The 19,336-nt window shown below is 39.8% G+C and overlaps 1 protein-coding gene across 2 annotated transcripts in view; it reads left to right on the plus strand.

Annotated features, from left to right (window-relative positions):
• The window catches only part of CSMD1 (CUB and Sushi multiple domains 1), a 1,753,128-nt gene that overhangs the window by 1,509,786 nt on the left and 224,006 nt on the right, over positions 1 to 19,336 (plus strand). For both annotated transcript variants that reach the window (XM_060291350.1, XM_060291351.1), the window contains exon 26: positions 4,099 to 4,301. In XM_060291350.1, coding sequence (XP_060147333.1) covers positions 4,099 to 4,301 — 203 coding nt within the window. The remainder of the gene's footprint in view (positions 1 to 4,098; positions 4,302 to 19,336) is intronic.

Below are 19,336 nucleotides of genomic sequence, written 5' to 3' on the forward strand. Positions count from 1 at the left end.
GCAATTACTGTTAACACACAAAATACTACTATTGGTTTAGGGATATATATTCACCAGACATATGTGATAGTTAAGAGGAACTTTTATCCAGCTAAGAATATAGCTTAATACAAACAAAATAAATAAATTATATGGAGACATTGGAAATTGCACAGCATGCCTCCTTTAACTCTTTATAACTCATAAATCAAACAGGTAACAAATTAGTAAGTTTACAGAGGATTTGAACCATGCAATTACTAAGCTTATTTTAAAAAGACATACAGCCTTCAACTAGAAAGTGCACATTCTGTTCAAGTAAATATGGAACATGTGCAAACATGATCACAAACCAGGAACAAACTAATCAGTGAAAACAATAAAGCAGAGAATCACTTTTATACTCCACACCAAGACCAAAATGGAATAGAAATAGAAATCTGTAGCAAGAAGGAAAACACATGCTCAATTTTGAAAAGAAAAGACACATGATTAACAGCTTACTGTGAAATTTATAGCCTTAAATGCACATATTGGAAAAAGAAGATCGCTTGAAAATCAAGTTAAGCTCCAGCTAATGGAATTTGAAAAATGCTATCAGAGTAAATTCAAAGAAGTATAGTTGAAAAACAACAAATATAGTAAAAGAAATTAATGGAAGAAATAATATAGAGAATTACCAAACCCACAAACTGATTCTTGAAAAGGTATCATTGATAGAAAAATAACTGACATATTATGATAGAATACAGGAGGCCCAAATAATTGACATTAGAAATGGAATTGAAATATACCCCTACAATAAGGATTACTTCTAGAAAATTTAAGAAAATAATAGATTATATTATACCAATATATAGGAAAAACCTTCCATCCAAAAGAAAAAAATGGAAATGGTCTGATTCATTTAATGAGGCTAAAATAACCTTCATATCACAAGAACAAGTAAAGAACAGGAAATAAAAATTAAGAGCTGAACTCTGTAATTACTCCCATTTTATATATTAAGAAAAATGACCTGTATGATCATCTAAATAGGTATAGAAAAAGTAGTTTAATAGAATTGAATACATGTTCATGATCAACAACATAAAGAGATAAAACGAAAACCTTCCTAGCGTAGTAAGTAGCAGGGGTTTTTTCTTAAAACGATAAAGGGAATGTAACAAAATCCATCCACAAGAATATAATATAATATATAAACAGTAATAAAAGAGATGAAGAATGCATTACAGAAGTGGGCAATCATATGTGATCAGATAATTCGGAGTCCATGGTCCTATTCTCCACCTAAGACCTTTGATGATCTCATGTAGTCCCATGACTTAAGACCATTTATTTCCGAAGACACAGGTTTATTATTTCCTTTCAGAGTTCTCTCTGAAGCTCCAGGTTCGCATGAACAGCTGTCTGCTCAAGTCTCTACTCAGTGTCCGGTAGGCATCTTGAATTTACAGGCCCAAAGCATAATCCTGGTTTTCCCACCCCACAAACCTTTCCACCTGCACCCTTTCTCACCTCAGCCCGTGACCTCTCCACCTTTCTCATTTCTCAGGCAAAAACCTTCGAGTGACCTTGCATCCTCTCTTAATCATACATGGCTCACCCAGTCCTGTTTTCCCCACCTTCAAACCGTGCCCAGAATCTGACAACCTCTCAATACCTCCCCTGTCCAGCTCCTCTGAGTAACAGCCATCTGATTCTTGATTCTGCCTTGCCCTGTATAGCCTGTTGCCAACACAAGTGCAGAGCAATTATTTTTAAATCACAGGTGGGATAACTTCTTTACCAAAAACACCACATTGGTCTGTCACTCAGGGTGAAAGCCAGAATCTTCAGAACAATCTACAAAACCCTGTGTGTTGCCCACCAGCCCCCTGCTTCCCCCTCCCCATCCACTACACCCGTTATTTCTCTGGCCTCAGTTTCCTTATCAGGCCCTCTCTCTGCTCTGGTTAAATTGGTGCCTGGATGGTCTCAAATGCTGAAACCATGCCCTCTGTGTCGGGCTTTTGCTGGGCTTCACTCTCCCCTCACACCAAGTATAACAACCCCTCCATCTCCTTCAAGTCTGCTCAAACCTCTGCTCACCAACATGGGTTAACCAACAACCCCATATAATACCTAAATCTCCCCCCATCCTCTGGTCCTGGCATGACCAGTGCTGCTTATTCTGCTCTGCTTTTTTCTTTCCTCAATGGCATTTACCACTTACTAAAATGCAGTCTTCTTTACTTATTTTTTGTGGTTGCTGTTTTTCGCTCATCTCCCCCATTACCAACCATGTAACCTCCATGAAGGCAGGGTTCTTCATTTAGTTCACTGATGTATCCAAAATTCCTAGAAGAGTGCCTGGTACATAGTCGGTGCTCAATAAGTGTTTGTTGGATGGCTGAACTATATTGAAAGCGGGTTGCCTTAGACTCACAAAAGGATGTTCAACCTCATGAATATTCAGGGAGATGTAACTTAAACATGATACCGTTCCACAACCATCAAATTTTCTCTTTTTACAACTATTTAAGTCTGATGTTATCAGGTATTGGTGAAGATGTGACAACACAGAGCCATTTGTACTTTATTGTGAGACTGTAAGAAGTTACAGTCACATGCTAGAACAACTTGGCCATTTCTCTTCTTGAGCCTAGAGGGACCCTAGGCTGAGCACCATTTGTCATAATGAAATGCAGAAACTATCTTTTGTTAGAGGACCAGACAAATGAAGCGTTTCCTCATGCTTCTAAAGCAAGTTAACAAAATCTACATCTTTCAGTTTAGAGGAATTTCACCTTATGCTGAATATAAAAAGCAACTTGAAAATGATACAAGCACATACATGCCAAAATGACATCTAGCATGTAATTACTGTTAAACGCACAAAATAGTACTGTATGTTGTTTGGAGATAGGTATACTACATGAGCATATGAAAATTATAAAAATATAAATGGGAAGAGACCATCACGATTTCAGAATGTGGGGTGAGAGGAAAAACAAATGCATAAGTGGAGAGGCAGGGGAGTAGGACTGTGTCTATAAAATTTTATTTTTAAAAAAGATCTGAAGCAAATAAGGCAAAATGTTAACATTGGTGGTGGTAGGTATCTAAGTGTCTGCTATATTCTGTACTTCCCTCTATATTAAAAATATTTTAAATCAAACATTTAAAAATATACTACATTTTATATTTATGCAGGGTGAGATAGATATTTTCTTTGAATTTATAATATGCACAAAGTAAATAATTGGGATTTGTGTACCGTTTTTCGTACGTCATTTATTATGATTTTTCTCTCTTACAATTTTGTGAGTGGAAAAACAATGAATGAAAGCATTCGGCAAATACAGATGATTTTTGTTGATATTAAACTGTTTTATCTGTCTGAATTGCCATAAATAGAATTACAGGTCTGCTGCCGTCACTGAAAGAGCTTCCTCTGACACGGAGGTTTTAAGTTGCTTTGGTATCTGTAAACGTGATAGAAGCATGTTAAAGTGTTATGAAGAAAGGAGTTTATACTACACATCTCTGCCTTTGTGTTGGTATTTCAAATAATGTATTTTTTCCGAAAATAAAATGTACAGAAACAAACACAACATAAGCTGAGATCATTCGGATACAGGTACACAATATCCTCCTGCTGTAAACATCATCTCTGCCAGCGTTTCTGTCCTGGCATGGATGCTACCACCTAGTGGGGCATTTCAGGAACAACACTGATACCACACGCATTAAAATCCGACGTCTGTTAGCTTAAAACAAAGCTGTATCAGACCCGTCTTTGATTTGTGTGCCCGAGAAAACTTTGAATTGTAAAAAGAGCTGACAGTCTCAAAAGGCCTGGTTTCATCCTTAAACACACAGCTCAGCATAGAGCTCCGTGGTCTCCCTGTATCCATCATAGACAGAAGTAGGTGCTTCTGTTTTCTGATGTGCACGAGTGAATCCACTTCTGTGAGGCTCCAGGCTCATCCATAACTGTCAGACAAGGAAAGGCACATTGGGGTGGGGTTTGGTGTGGGTGAAACGGGCTGGTGTGTACCCGAGTTTTGTGCTGGGGTGTCCTCACTGGGCGGGAGGGGCCTTTCAGTCACTGTACCAGCTGTGCTCTCCTTGCAGCCTCCACTTCATCGTGTTTGACACGGAGCTGGCCCATGACATCCTGAAGGTGTGGGACGGGCCGGTGGACAGCGCCATCTTGCTGAAGGAGTGGAGCGGCTCAGCACTGCCCGAGGACATTCACAGCACCTTCAATTCGCTCACTCTGCAGTTCGACAGCGACTTCTTCATCAGCAAGTCCGGCTTCTCCATCCAGTTCTCAAGTAGGTGCACGGCCCCCTTCTTCGTGATCTGGACACTGGGAGACAGATCCGCATCTGTGTCTTACGGTTCCCCGGACAAGGGTGTACCTTTTGTTGAGCAAAATACACAATTTTTAAAACACCTATCAAGAGAACGGTTTGTCTTGGGAAATTCTGTTCATTCTCAGATGGGGATAGACAGTGGCTCTCCTTAGCTATGGGGGAAAAACAACTTACTTTAAAGGTTTGAGTTAATCAGTAAATATTTAAACTTGGGCCCAGGACAGATGTGGGTCTCTACCGGGAGGTCAAGTTTATCTTTGGTGCCCCCCGCCACACCCAGCACCAGCGCCAGGCTCCCTCACTCTCTGGTTGGTGCCAGGAAGTCTTGATGTCTCCAGGCTGCTTCAGTTTTCTGCTTTCAACTTCCCTGAATAGAAGGGCCCTGCATTTTTTCCCTCCTTAGGGCTGATGTTTCAAATAGCTTATGTAGGATAGTAATCTCTGCAGGATTTAGTGGGCACCACGTTTGCACTTTGAAGCTGTTACCTCTTGACGATGGTTCCCCCCTTCACTGTCTAGCCCATTTTTAAGGAACAGTTTCCTGAGAAGGAAGGGGTGGAGATATTTTGTGGCAGTTCCGTCTTTGCGAACCCTTCAAATTGCACCGTGTAGAGGTGTCATATAATGTGGTAGCACCCAGGGTCAGCCGTCATCGTAAAACTAGCGGAATTTGCACATAAACATATTCTGGCTCAGTTTATCTCTGGGCAGGTCACTGGTGAGCCATATTTAGGATTTACATGAGTAAATGGACTTAGGTCAGTTTGATGCTTTAAAAGGTTGGTAATAAAATTAAGGTTAAAGTCTGCACAGTTTCTTACCTCTGGTTCGCTGTGCTTTGAGGCAGTAGTTTGTGAATATGTGTTCATGGAATAGAATCTCTACGTGGTAAAATTTTCACTGGTTTATGGCAAAAATATCAAGGTAAGTTTGCTTCTGCTATCCTGCCTTGGGAAAAAATGTTTTTTATTCCAAGGTTATATCATTTTTGCTCTTTTTTGTGAGATAAATATGGCCTCCATCTTTAGAAATTGTGGTAAGAGTAGGTGAAAGATGTGTGATGTAATGTCCTTGTTTAGCAAAATGAAAAAGTTGGTACCATTTTGAGGTTATGTTTGTTTTCCTTTCCTACCCATTCTATACTCTCCTGGCCTTGGTTTCTTTTTCTTTTTCTTTTTTTTAAATAGAATTTATTCTTTAGAGCAGTTTTAGATTCACAGCAAATCACATGCATTTAAGGTTCCTCCATGTCTTTTCACAGCTTGGTAGCTCATTTCTTTTTAGTGCTGAGTAGTATTCTGTTGTCTGGATGTATCACTGTTTATTTATCCATCACCTACTGAAGGACATCTTGGTTGCTTCCAACTTTTGGCAATTATGAATAAAGCTGCTATAAACATTTGCATGTAGGTTTTTGTGTGGACATAAGTTTTTAATTTCTTTGCGTAAATACCAAAGAGTGTGATTGCTATATTATATGGTAAGAGTATGTTGTTTTGTTCCTGGCCTTTTAAAATCTTCCCTTTTTAAAAATTCATGTGGAACCAAGAAACCACTTATTTTTCTATATTTCTCATGATTTTGTCTTTGAAAAGACATCTTCCTAGTTTGGGTTAAAGATAAAGGAGAATCCTTTATTATAGTTATTTGAGAGCATAGACATTTATGTTCTATATTTATAATTATACAAATAATATACTTAACTGACATATTGATGCTTAGGAGGTGATAAACATGAACACGTCCATTAAAGTTCCTACAGAAATGAAACTTGCTTAATTTTTTTAACTTGGTTTTCCAAGTGTTCTAGTTTGAACCATACAGAATTGTCATTTTTGCAGATGAAAAATGGTTGAATGTTAGCATTTTCATATGGTTTAACATAGCATTTAGTATGCACTTTGGGAAATACCATTTGAAAATAAAATGTTGACTCTGAGGCTTTTGTATGAATGGGTTTCTGCATGGTCTTTAAAACTCTATGGGAAGGAAAAAACAAGATATAAAAACTTTGCTTGCATAATTTAGAAAAACTTGGCCTGAATTGTGATGCTGAAAATTTGGGTTTCTATCTTGATCTCCAGAGATTTGAAACTGACCTATCTCTTTCTTTATTGCTTTATTTGTGAATTGAAGATATTGCACCAAATTCTAAGCACCTTTCCACTTGCATCATGTATTTTCCCTTTGCCTTTTAGATCTACTCTCCACCATTTCTCAATCTACTCTGATCCTAGTGGTGGACATGTGTGGACTATGTTCTGTGCCCTCTGCCTGGGTTCCTCCAGTGGGGGGCTCGGGCAGGAGATGAGAAGTGCAGGGAGGAGAGCGGTGTCGGAGTGTGATACCTCCCTATCAGATTCCCTCAACCAAAGCTCACTATTTCTCTCAAGAAGCCGTATCCATACATGTCCCTTTCCAGGTTTCTGTAACCAACTCCCAGTGACCACACTTCTACCTGGGCTTCTCCAAACCCAACATTTGTAAAGAAACCCTCTCAAATGATCTATGGGAAGTGTGTCATATGTTTTGTGTTGGATCCTAAATGATACAGTTCCCAAAGGAACATCGTCAAGCCCGTGAAACTGACATTCCTATGTCCCAGGAACCCCCTTCAGCAATGGCAAGCTGGGATATCTGGTCAACCTCCCTATACCCATGACCAATGTGCCACTCTCCGCTCCTGCAATTCTGAGCCATCCTTTCACCACTGGTGAATCCAGCCATGAAACTAGATCAGGCTAGAGTCTTTCTAAACCAAAGGCTTGAATCTCCTTGAAACATGCAAAAGAGCCTATCCCTCCAGCTCAAGAAGCCTTGCTGCTCTTCTGTAGGTGGAAGGCAGGAAAAGCCCATTTATTTGTCTTTATGATCCTGGGACTTAAAAAAAAGAGGTACTTTATGTGTAAGTTAGATTGCGCTGCCATTCCTAAGACAAGCTAATGTTAGAATTTGAAGTATTAGCACTTATCTATGATTTAAAAATAAAATAAAAGATAATGAAACTTCAGTATTTTCCTCAAATAATTGATACTTTGAGTATGACCTTTGTTGCAAAGCAAAAATGACATGTATTCAATAGTATTAAATTAGTTTTCTTGGTAAACCATTTTAACTTGATGGTATGCCAATACTACGTGAACTTCGCATTGTAGGTGTAACTTAGTTATTGCAGGAAAAGCCCTTATTTGAACATTCGTTTTCTTAGAGACACTTGAATGATCAGACTTTTCTCAATAAAGTTAAAGTGTAAGGATTTAACATCAATGTCACCCTCCCTCTCAGTCACATAATCCATACCTGGTTGTGGCTTTTTAATTTTGACAATTTCTCTATTATTAGAACACCTTCTTTAACTGCCTTCCATCTCCCCATCCCCTCTTGGTCCTCCTTCTTCCAGTGGCCACTCCGTTATAGTCTTTTTTCTGGTTCTCATCTTTCCTTCCCCAAGCTGTAAAGGTTGGATTTCACTAGGGCTCGTCCTCATGTCTCTTTCTCTCCATCAGTACTGACTCCTCAGGTTCCATCGGTCAGCCTCCCAAGACCTCTCCCCTGAGTACCCGAGGTCTCCCTCCAACTTGATGTGGGGATAGAAAGCAGAGGACATACCATGTGAAACGTGACCACATTTCCAATCCTCTCCTTTCTCAAACCTGGTTTCCTTCAAGCTTTCCCATCTCGGTGAATGTCAGCTGCATTCTGAGTCGCCCCTTTATCTTCCACCCCACATATAATCCAGCATCAGATTCAGTAGGGTCCATATTCAAAATCCCACATCTCTCCACCTGTACCCCTACCACCTTGATCTGGGTCCTTCCACACTGGACTGAGCTTCCTTGGCTTACAGACTGGCTTCGTCTCCCCGCTCTTGTCCATTTACGATCTTACCTGACCAGAGGAACCAGGATGGGTCTTAATGAGGCACCTTGCTCTGGTCAGAACTCTCCACTGGCTTCCCATCTCAGCCAGAGAGAGTTCTGATTCTCCCCATTGCCAAAATAAAGGCTATAAAAGCCTGTATGCAAACTTATGCAAGACTCTACATTTTCAGTTTTCATCCTTAATTACTGCCCTCCACCCTGTCAACCACCCTGTAACATACACACCAGCAAGAGGCGTGTATGTATTTGTATGCACGTATTTGGTATATGTTCATTTACACACTGCTCTTGGCTTTTTCCTCTTTGCTTGCTTAATGAATCCACATGTGGACACACCATCTTTTAAGACCCCTTTAGCAGAATTAATGACATTGTCACTTACAGTGCCCAAATTCAGTGCTCATATTTCTGAGACAGTGTTTATCCCATCATGTGTGAGCATCCTACTTGCAGTCTACGGGACTAAGTTCCTGGAGGGCAGAATATCTAGAACATGACATACAGTCAGTGGCTAAAAATGGTTTTCTAATCAAATATGCTTGAAAACTTTCCAACGATGCGAATCTTGAAAATATTAGGATGATTTTGATTGTGTGACAAACACTATGTCATGCACCAAAAAGGATGTTTCATTACTGATTTCAGCTTCATTCAAAAATGTTAATAGAAAAGGCTTTAATAATAAAGATTCTTTCAGTTCTGAGTTAATTTCTGTCCAGTGTTAATGGTCTTTATATGACATTTATTATCAGAAGTAGTGGACAGTATAGACTGTGTTTTCACTGGTAAAAAAACGCATTAGACAGATTTAATAACATGTATGCATCTTTGTTGACCTTTTAAGTTTTATAATTCTTTATACATTTATTTATCCTTCCTTAATGTTTTGATACCAGTTGGAAACAAGGCAGACTATTTTCATTTTATAAAGATTAATACCCATGTTTTACTTTAAATGAACAGTTTAATCTATCATTTGATAAATTTCCTTATCTTATTAAAAAAAGATCATTTTTTTCCCTGCTTTATAATAATCTGGGAGAAGAACAACTGCTTACTGGGGTGTGGGGATATTGATTCTTAGCCTGTGCTATGTGCCTGTGTGCAGGCTTAATGGCCACTGAGGGAGCAGCTGCACACCACACCCTTCCTTATGTGTGTGTTTACCTTCCCTTTGCTGTAAGACATTTTCTCCACTAGAAAAATGAACTGTTGGTGCTCACAGGATATTCACACCCCATTCAAGGTCCATTGTCCTGCCAGCTGCACACAGCATGTAAAACATGAGAATAAGAACTGACTAGTGCAATTACGTTAATTGTAATCAGCCTAACACTTTTCATTAAAGTTTAATTACTATTTAATCATGCATAAAATGTAAGAAAATGGAGTTCGGCTCACAAAACTGACCTTTACTCTAGGGGTTAAATAAACTTCAGCTGAGCCTCTAGTGGTCCGAACTCTCAGCTCTCCCACTCTAGGGAGAACGGCTCCAGGGTGATCTTGCACCCTCAGATTCCATGAGATGGACTTCCCTGTAAATAATGGTCCTAACTTAGCGGCTACATAACATCCCTTCCTAATTTACTTTATTGAAGGATAATTTAATAGGTACATTTTCATTAAAAAAAATCATTTGTTGTTCAAAACAAGAGAGACCCTTGGGGCTGCCAGTTGCTGAGCAGAGTGGGATTGTTTATAGGAGAGAACCGGCCATAGAGACCAGGCGCCTGTACCAAGTTTCTGCGCAGAGACAGGACACAGCAGGTGCAGCTAGACTGCTCACCCCCCGCTCTCTTGGGACTCCCCTTGTGGGGCTGGTGGAAAACTGATCGTATGTTCTTATCATTGGCCACTCACACCCAGAGAGGCCAAAGAGTTTTATCCACCTTTGATTACTCGCACCCAGCTCATAACAGGGGTAGAACTGGTGTGTGTTGAATTATTGAGACTAAGATGCTAGCTTATTTAGAATTTAGTTTAAATTCTAAATCCTGGATTCCACAGAGTGTTGGGGTTTTAGCTGTGGTTGGCTTTGTCTAATACTAACAAGATTGATAACAAGAGGAACAGAGAAAAACAGGACACATAATGGCATCTTCCCTATTCTTGGGGATGTATCTTTTTTCCCCTCCAGTTTTATTGAAATATAACTGACTTATTGCATATGTGGAATCTAAGAAACAAAGCAAACTAGTGAATGTAAAAAAAAGAAACAGGAACAGACTCACCAGTAGAGAGAACAAACTAGTGGTTACCAGTGGGGAGAGGGAAATGGGGAAGGGCAAGATAGGGTAGGGGGTTAAGAGGTACAAACAATTATATATAACATAGATAAGCCACAAAGATATGTACAACACAGGGAAATAAAGCCATTGTTTTGTAACAACGTTAAATGGAGTATAATCTTTAAAAATATTGAATCACTGTGTTGTACACCTGAAACTAACATATTCAGTAATACCGTAAATTAACTATACCTCAATTTTAAAAAATAATAAAATAATTGATACATAGAAATGTGTAAGTTTAAGGTGTACAGCATGTTGATTTGATACATTTAGAGACTAAAAAGTGATCACCACTGTAGTTCATACCACATCACATCACATAATTACCACTGCTTTTTGGTGGTGAGAACACTGAAGAGCTACTGTCTTAGCAACTTTCAGGTATATAATGCAGTGTTCTTAACTGTAGTCACCATGCTGTGCGTGACTTATTTATCTTGTTACTGGAGGTTTGTGCCCTTTGACCAACATCTTCCCATTCACCCCCACCCCCCAGCCCCTGATAACCACCATTCTACTCGCTGATTCTATGAATTCAGCTTTTGCAGATTCCACATATGTGCTATCATACAGTATTTGTCTTTCTCTTCCTGACATCCCACATAGCATAATGCCCTTGAGGTCCATCCATGTTGTAGCAAATGGCAGGATTTCCTTCTTTTTCATGGGTGAATAACAGTCCAGTGTGTGTGTGTGTGTGTGTGTGTGTGTGTGTGTGTACATATACTGCATCTTCTTTATCCATTCATCTGTAGATAGACACTTAAGTTGTTTCCATATCTTGGCTATTGTGAATAGTGCTGCAGTGGACATGGGGGTGCGGGTATCTCTTTGAGATCCTGTTTTCATTCCCTTTGATCTTATGTGCAGAAGTGGGATTGCTGGATCATATGGTAGCTCTATTTTTAATTTTTTGAGGAACCTCCCCACTGTGTTCCACAGTGGCTACACCAATTAGCATTCCTGCGAACAGTGCACAAAGGGTTCCCTTTCCTTGAGGATGTATCTAATACTTACTGTGAAAGAGATCTCAACCCTTTTCTATAAAACTACTAGTGGGAGTATCATCTGTACCTACCTTTCTGCTAATCTAAATCTTACTCCTACTGAAAGCTCATAAATCATTCCTCAGGCAGCAGTGATTTCTGTGGGGAGTCCCAGCACGGCCCCCCGCCCCCAGGACCGCGGATGTAACTGTCAATCAGCACAGTGCAGTAGGCAGAGTTATGCTACCTCGCTTGAATGAGAAGGGGATGCTCCTAAATTTTACAGACTGAATTATCATAATGTCTTTAAAAGCATGTCATTCAGAAATAAGTTGAGTCAGTGAGGAGAACATAGAAAATTTGAATCACTGTGACAAATATTGAGATAAGCATCTGACCACACCCTGCCCAGGTCACCCTTGTCCTCATAATTTGTGTGAACACATTGGTGTAATAATGAGGAATTAATGAACTAACCACTCATTCATTCATTCGTGTATTACTTTATTTATTCACCAACCAATATTGAACCCCTTCCCGCTGTGCTCCTGATCAGTGCTGGCGTTGGGGATCCAGTGCTAATGAGGCAGACGTTGCCCGGTCTTCATAAAAGTTATGGGGAAACATATGCCATTCACCTAGAATCTCCTTGTCTCTGTCCGCCTCCTCTGGACGGCCCACCTGGTGAGGACCCTGGTCTGCTTCCCTGCAGCTCCGGGATGTGTCCTCCACCTTCCCTGGGGTGACGCCCACCTCTGAGGTCTTCAGCTCCTGCTTGATGCCCCGCAGTCTCCACTCCACTCCACCAGCCACTCTTGGGAGGGTGCACTGCATCCTGCTTCACCTTCAGTCGGCAAAGCTGAACTGGAACGTGCTGCTCCGTTCCCACAGCTGATCTTTCCATCTCCACTTCCCCGCCTGTGTCGGTTCTTAGTGCTTTACTGGGGCGTCTAGGCTGTCGCTGTTCTCCCTTCTATTGGTTCCTCCTAAATTCCCGATACTTCTTTTCTGTCTTCAGCCATTTTATCCTTAAAATCAAGTCTCTTACCACGTGCTAAGCTCCCTGACCCATGTGCTTCCTGCATCGCGTCTGCCCAGCATCCTCTGGTGAGGAGACGCGTAAACCAAGAGCTTCTTCCCAGTGACTGTGGGACCCCCACCCTCACGTGGCTGAGCTACAGGCACTTATTTTGCCAGGGAACTCTGGGTCCCATTCACCTCATTTTCAAACCTTCACCCCTTTGCTCGTCTCCTCTTCGGGGCAGTGGATGATCTGGAGTCTTCATTCACAAAGATAAACCTGTCAGAAGGATTTCCTTCCACTTCCTCCAGGAGACATCATTCTGTTTCTTCACTCCTGTTAGCTTGGGATAGTCACGCCTTCTCCCAAGCAAGGCTGGTCCTATCATGGGTATGCCCCCAGCTGCTGGGACCTTGCCCGGTGTGTCCTCGTCTTCTTTCATTTTCCTCCTTTCCTCTGACTCCTCACTCCTTGTACACAGACGCTCAAATCACAATTTAAGATAAATACATACAACAACCCTTTGCCACTTTTGAGCATCCTGTTTTTCTCCTTCATCTAGAACATGTTTTGGGCTTGCTGTGTGCGTTTCCTCACCTCCAAATCATCCTGCAGCCCCCTGGTTTGTTTCTGCCCCCATCACCTCGGTTTCACTGCTCTTGTCACGGTCAAAAATAAGCCATGAGTCTCAACACACACCTTTTCGTGGTTCTGGTCAGTGGCCTCCTGCAGAAGTTCAGTGCATCTGACACTTTCCACCTTGTTGAAATATTATTTTCCCTGGATTTTCACAACTGTCCCTCCGATCCTTCCTGCCTTGCCAGTCCCTCTGTTGTCTCCTGCAGTCTCACCTTCCTCTTCCTGGTTTCCTTGGGACCTGGTCTTAAGTCATCTGATCTCTCTATTCACTGTCTCTCTGAGCAATGTTCTTTCTTCCCTGGGTGTGGACAAAGATCCAGAAGGTCATCACTTCAAAACTCTCTATTCGGAGCTCACACCTGTCTTGTGAAGCTCTAAGGGGCCAAATACATAAATTCGTTTGGACATCTTGCAGACATGTCAAAATTGGCATGTCCGGGTCTATCCCGTCACCACATCCGATCCAATCCAGGCCCAGCCTCCAACAAGACCTCGTGTGGCTGTTCTTATCTTGCATTTCCCCTTCATCACACAAGCCCACATCTGCTGGGTCTCACCCACACAAGACTCTGTCTAAAGGGCTGCTCCGAGGAGGGCGATTGTATTGAACCTGTGTTTGAGAAAAGCCATGTTGGCCAAGAGCAAATCTAATCAAGCTAAGCCCCCCACTTAAAAAGTCCTTCTCCAGTGTCTGACTGGAGAATAAAATCCTGTTACATGACCCCGACTGATTGACGTGGGGCTCCCGTGTATCTGCCCATCCTCACCCACTCCTTCCACCTGGCTTCTAAGGATTCTTTTCTCCTGTTTTCAGACCTTGACTTGCAAAGTGCCTTCTGTCCAGGACTCTGTCCCCCTGGTCACTGCCTGCTATTCCTGTCCATTTCCCGAGTGGCAGTTAAACACCACTCCTTGTAGGAGGATTCTCTGATCCCAAAGAATAAATAAGAACCCATTTTATATCATTTTTACACTTCCCCCTGTATAATGTTCACCACTAGTTATTTTTATAACTTTTTGGCTGTTACTGAATATCCTGGTATTCAGAAGTCAGATATTTTACACTAGTTACTGCATTTATCTCTGCCTCACTTTTGACACTTAAAAGTATTTTGTCTTTTGTTTTCTTGTTTCTTGTGTATGTGTCTATATTTTCTGCTTATTTCTTTTTTTTTGGTTATTGGTTCTAGTGAGACTGAATTTCCTAAATTATTGATTTTTTTAATATTTCTGCTCTAATATTCAGTCTTTAGGATGGTTCCAATTACAAGAGCAACCACCCAGTAGATGTGTGTTGAATTGAATTTTAAAAGTGACTTAAAACTTGTCTTTGGACTTCCCTGGTGGCGCAGTGGTTAAGAATCCACGTGCCAATGCAGGGGACACGGGTTTGAGCCCTGGTCCGGGAAGATCCCACATGCCGCGGAGCAGCTGGGCCCGTGAACCATGGCAGCTGAGCCTGCGCGTCCGGAGCCTGTGCTCCGCAACGGGAGAGGCCACTGCAGTGAGAGGCCCGCATACCGCCAAAAAAAAAAAAAAAAAAACTCCACAACTACTGAGCCTGTGCTCTAGCGCCGGCGAGCCACAGCTACTGAGCCCGCACACCACAACTACTGAAGCCCGTGTGCCTAGAGTCCATGCTCCACAACAAGAGAAGCTGCCGCAATGAGAAGCCCACGCACCACAACGAAGAGTAGCCCTCGCTTGCCTTAACTAGAGAAACCCTGAGTGCAGCAACGAGGACCCAACACAACCAAAAATAAATAAATAAATTTTAAAAAAAGAACTTGTCCTCCCCAGATAACTCACGTTCTCATTAAGGTGATTAAAAAAGAAATTTGAGGTGCATATTTGAGTAATATGCTTGGAAGCATTTAGCAGTATTAAAGAGAATATAAACTGTCCAGATTTAGCAATCCTATCAGAGTGGAAGTGGAAAAAATACATATATATAATATATAATATTATATATATAATATACAACATATGTATATAATATATATTATATATTGTATTATATATAAATATATATTATATTTTTATGTATATAATTTTAAGCATTATAAGACTCACTTAAACTATAGTAAACTGCATAATCCTATAACAGAAAACTCTCAAAAGTATACGCACATATGCACACACATGTAATATTATATAATTTTTAGAACAGGCATCACAGAGGCACTGTCTTTCTACCCATGAAAGATAACATGGCTTGGGGCTAAGCCCCATCTTAACAGCTCTGTAAACAGGCATGTGCACAATTTTCATGGGCTTAGGTTAAATTAGGGCACCATACTCTTTTTGCCACCCACAGTTTTGATGAGGACTGCTCTCAAAAGTAAGGAACACAAAAGCACTTTGATTTATCAATTTTCCCCAATATAAGGGACTGCTATTATTTATTCTCAGTTCTAGAGATATATTGACTCCAGGGAAGTATTATGTGATAAATGACACAGTCTGCAGCTCTCAAATTAGATTTCCCCAACTCTTTGGCCTCCTGTTTCACACTACTCAATTCAAACTGACAAAAGTAAGATTCTCCTGACACTTGCTTGGCAGGAAGGCGTGCAGATAGTGCAGCTTTGATTTAGAGGCAGGAAAAGATAGTAAACAGGTTAACTATCACTTGACCACACTAACGTTATGATACCAGATACTTGCATGGCTGCAACCACCTGAGGTTTCTGTAACATGTTGAAATTGTTAATCGTGCACTTACTATCAGTAAAGAATAGGTGGATTTGCAGAATGTTCAGTGAAAAATGTGATAGTCATCTTTTTCTCCCCTCAAGTCTGTCTTGTGTCAGTACACAGATTTTTATCTTTCGTACTTATTAAAAGCTGAGAATCAATTTAACAGTGATGACTAATGTGATAGATGTTTAGAACAGGATCTATGGAGGGTGAGGTTTTCCTTTGATTATGACTTTAGATATAAAGAAACTAAAATCTCTTTGAATAACTGAATGAAGGATTCTTCACTGTTATGAGGATGCAAAACATAGGATTTTATGATGCATTCAAAGTGTAAATATCTGTGTTACTAAGTAGATAAAAAGTGTTTTTAAAATAAGTCTAAAGTATTTTTAGATCTTCAGACATACTTAGTTTCCCATAGATTCTGTGTTTGGCATGATGAAAATAGAAGTGCTAATTAGTATTTTTTCTCTGAGTAGCAATTCCTTTATAAAGGAGGCAGTTAGCTTAGTTCCCAGTGCAGTCTTTGGAACTTAACTGACACAAGTGACTAGAGTACTGTTGTGAACACTAGTAATGTTATATTTTTATGTCTTTTAAAATTTTCCAAGTGCATTCTCTTACATGGTCTAATTTTTACAACTATGTGGTATGCAGATATCAAAAATATAGTTTTATAACTAGCAAACAAATATTAGAACATTTATTTACAAGAAATAGAAAAATTATTTGACTTACAGAAATTGCCTAAATTGGACATGTATTATATACCACTAATGTTCTCTTTCCAGTAGTTGATTATGAGGATCTTTGAAATCATTTAAAAAGTTAATTTAAAACAATTTAAACAAGTTAATTTAAAAACTCCAATGTTATACAGATAGAGGACTCAGATCTTACTATAAGCAGCAGAAAAGGTATAAGGACGATTATTACAAAAAAATAAGTGACTCCTGAATTTGAAAATGACAATGTGTAGGATGAGGGGATTTATTGTCTAGTTTAATAGCTGCAATGTAAATAGCTCTTGAATTATTATATTTTGATTTAATTAGCATGAAATATGGGACTCAACTTGTTTTGCTTTAATGGAATTCACATTCCCTATTGTGCAGAATCAAAGTGATTGATTTATTTCTGTTGCATATTGAAGTTCTTTTTAAATTGTAGAACTCAATTTACACTTACGTTTGATAGTCTACTGTCATGACATATTTTCATAGCTATTAAGTTTTTATTCAGTACAAAGACCATGAAAGCAAATATTCCACTTTTGAAACATTGTTACAGAGGATGCTTGAGTAACAGATCATAAAGGGTATTTAATATTTTCGTATACTAACATCACTCTCTCTGTCTGCACAAGTGTTTTAATGCCTGTGGTCCCGCTGACAAACTAAAATCTTTCACGCCTTCCGAGGCTTCAGCGTTCCTGTCTGAGGAACCTTGGCCTCTAATTTGTTCCCTCTGGCCCGCAGTAAGAGCATTAATGAAGCCTCTTGGTAGTTAATTGTGTTCATGAGAAAGGACTTCTTGTTTGATTTAGTATTTTTTTATTCCGAAAGAAAGAGTCATTTTCCCCAGGAATGAGTGACAATACAAGTGTGCATCTTCAGATTTGCCAGTATATATCCATAATTTCACAATCCTGAAGCCCATGTTACTTTCTGTCATGAAGGAACATGCAGAAATAACACGATTCCTGTGTTGAATCCTGATATTGTTTCATTCCTTTGAATTTTGAAATTAAACACGTCTATACACATACATTCATATAATAAAAATAATTTTCAATCTAAAATGATTTGTATTCATTGTATGCAATTCAAGTGAATACTGCAACTCAGACATATATTTGTGCATATATATATAAACCTTTATAATTAAACTTTTTCTTTAGAAGTACTTGTAAATTCACATGCCCTTGTGAGAAATAAAACAGAGAGATCCTGTGAACCCTTAGGAAGTCCCCCCCAGGGGTAACATCTTGCAAAACTAGAGCACAAATCACAGCCAGAATATCGACAATGATCAGTCAATATGCAGAACATCCATCACCAGAAGGGTCCCTCAGGTTGTCCTTTTATAGCCACACCCACTTCCCTCCTGCCGCCACCCCATCCTTAACCCTGGCAACCTCTAATCTGTTCTCTATTTACATGACTTTGCCATTCCAACAATGTTATATGAGAGGAATCCTGTAAGGTGTAGTCTCCCTTTTTTCACTCAGAGTAGTTCTGTGGAGATTCACTGGGGCTGTTGTGTGTGCCCTCAGTTTATTCCTTTGTGTTGCGGAGCAGTATTCCATAGACCGGATATACCAGCTTGTTTAGTCATTCACCCACTGAAGGACATCTAGGTTATTTCTAGTTTGGGACCATTATGAATAAAGCTGCCATAAACATTCATGTACAAGTTTTTGTGTGAACATAAGTTTTCATTTATTTGGGATAAATGCCCAGAAGTATAATTTCTGGGTTGAATGGCAATTGAATGTTTAGATTTTAATGGCCAAATAATTTTCCAGAGTGGCCGTACCATCTTACATTAACACCAACAATGCCTAAGTGACTCCTTTTCTCTGCATCCTCACCATCATTTGATGTTGTCTATATATGTGATATTATTAGCTGCACTAATAGGTATGTAGTGATATCTCTTTGCATTTCCCTAATGGCTAATGATTTTGAACATCTTTTCACGTACTTATTTGCCATCTGTACATTCTCTTCAGTGACATGCTTTTTCATGCCTTTTGCCTGTTTTCTGGTTGGGTATTTTCATGTTTTTATTTTATTTTATTTTTTTGCATCTTCAGCATTCTCAATATATTTTAGATACTAGTCCTTTGTCAGATATGTGGCTTTTAAACTTTTTCTCTTGGTCTTTAGCTTGTCTATTCATCCTATTAACAAAGTCTTTCTTGGAGAAAATTTTTTTAATTTTGATGAAGTTTATTAATTTTTGCTTTTTATAGAACATGCTCATGTTGTCATGTCCTTGCCTAGCCTTAAATCCCAAAGATTTTCTCCTAAAAGTTTTTCTAAAAGTTTTATAGTTTTACCTTTTGTATTTAAATGTGATCAACTGTGAAAGAACTTTTGTGTAAGATATGAGACTTGTGTCAAGGCTCTTTCCCCAGCACTGTGTGTTACTTTTGAAGCCCAGGAGAGGGATTTGTGCAACGTGCATTTGAGCAGCCAGCAGCTCTGCTCTTGATCTCGGAAGGTCTCAGAAAACTCCGTGTCTCCATTTCCTGAAGCACTTTGTCATTGTCAGAAAGGAGAGGAGGAATGTCGACTGAATTAAGCGGAACTTGGTAGAATTCATACCTACTTTCTTTAATTTGGAGTCTGGGATTGAGTGGAAGCACCCATTGGATGACTTGAGGTTCCTCTTTTCTGTGTGTTTCCTAAACCTTTTCCAGCCACCAAAGCGCTGATGCACATGTGACAGAGTTCTGATGGCCAGT

The sequence above is a fragment of the Globicephala melas genome, chromosome 21, assembly GCF_963455315.2.
Source record: "Globicephala melas chromosome 21, mGloMel1.2, whole genome shotgun sequence".
NCBI classification, from domain to species: Eukaryota; Metazoa; Chordata; class Mammalia; order Artiodactyla; family Delphinidae; genus Globicephala; species Globicephala melas.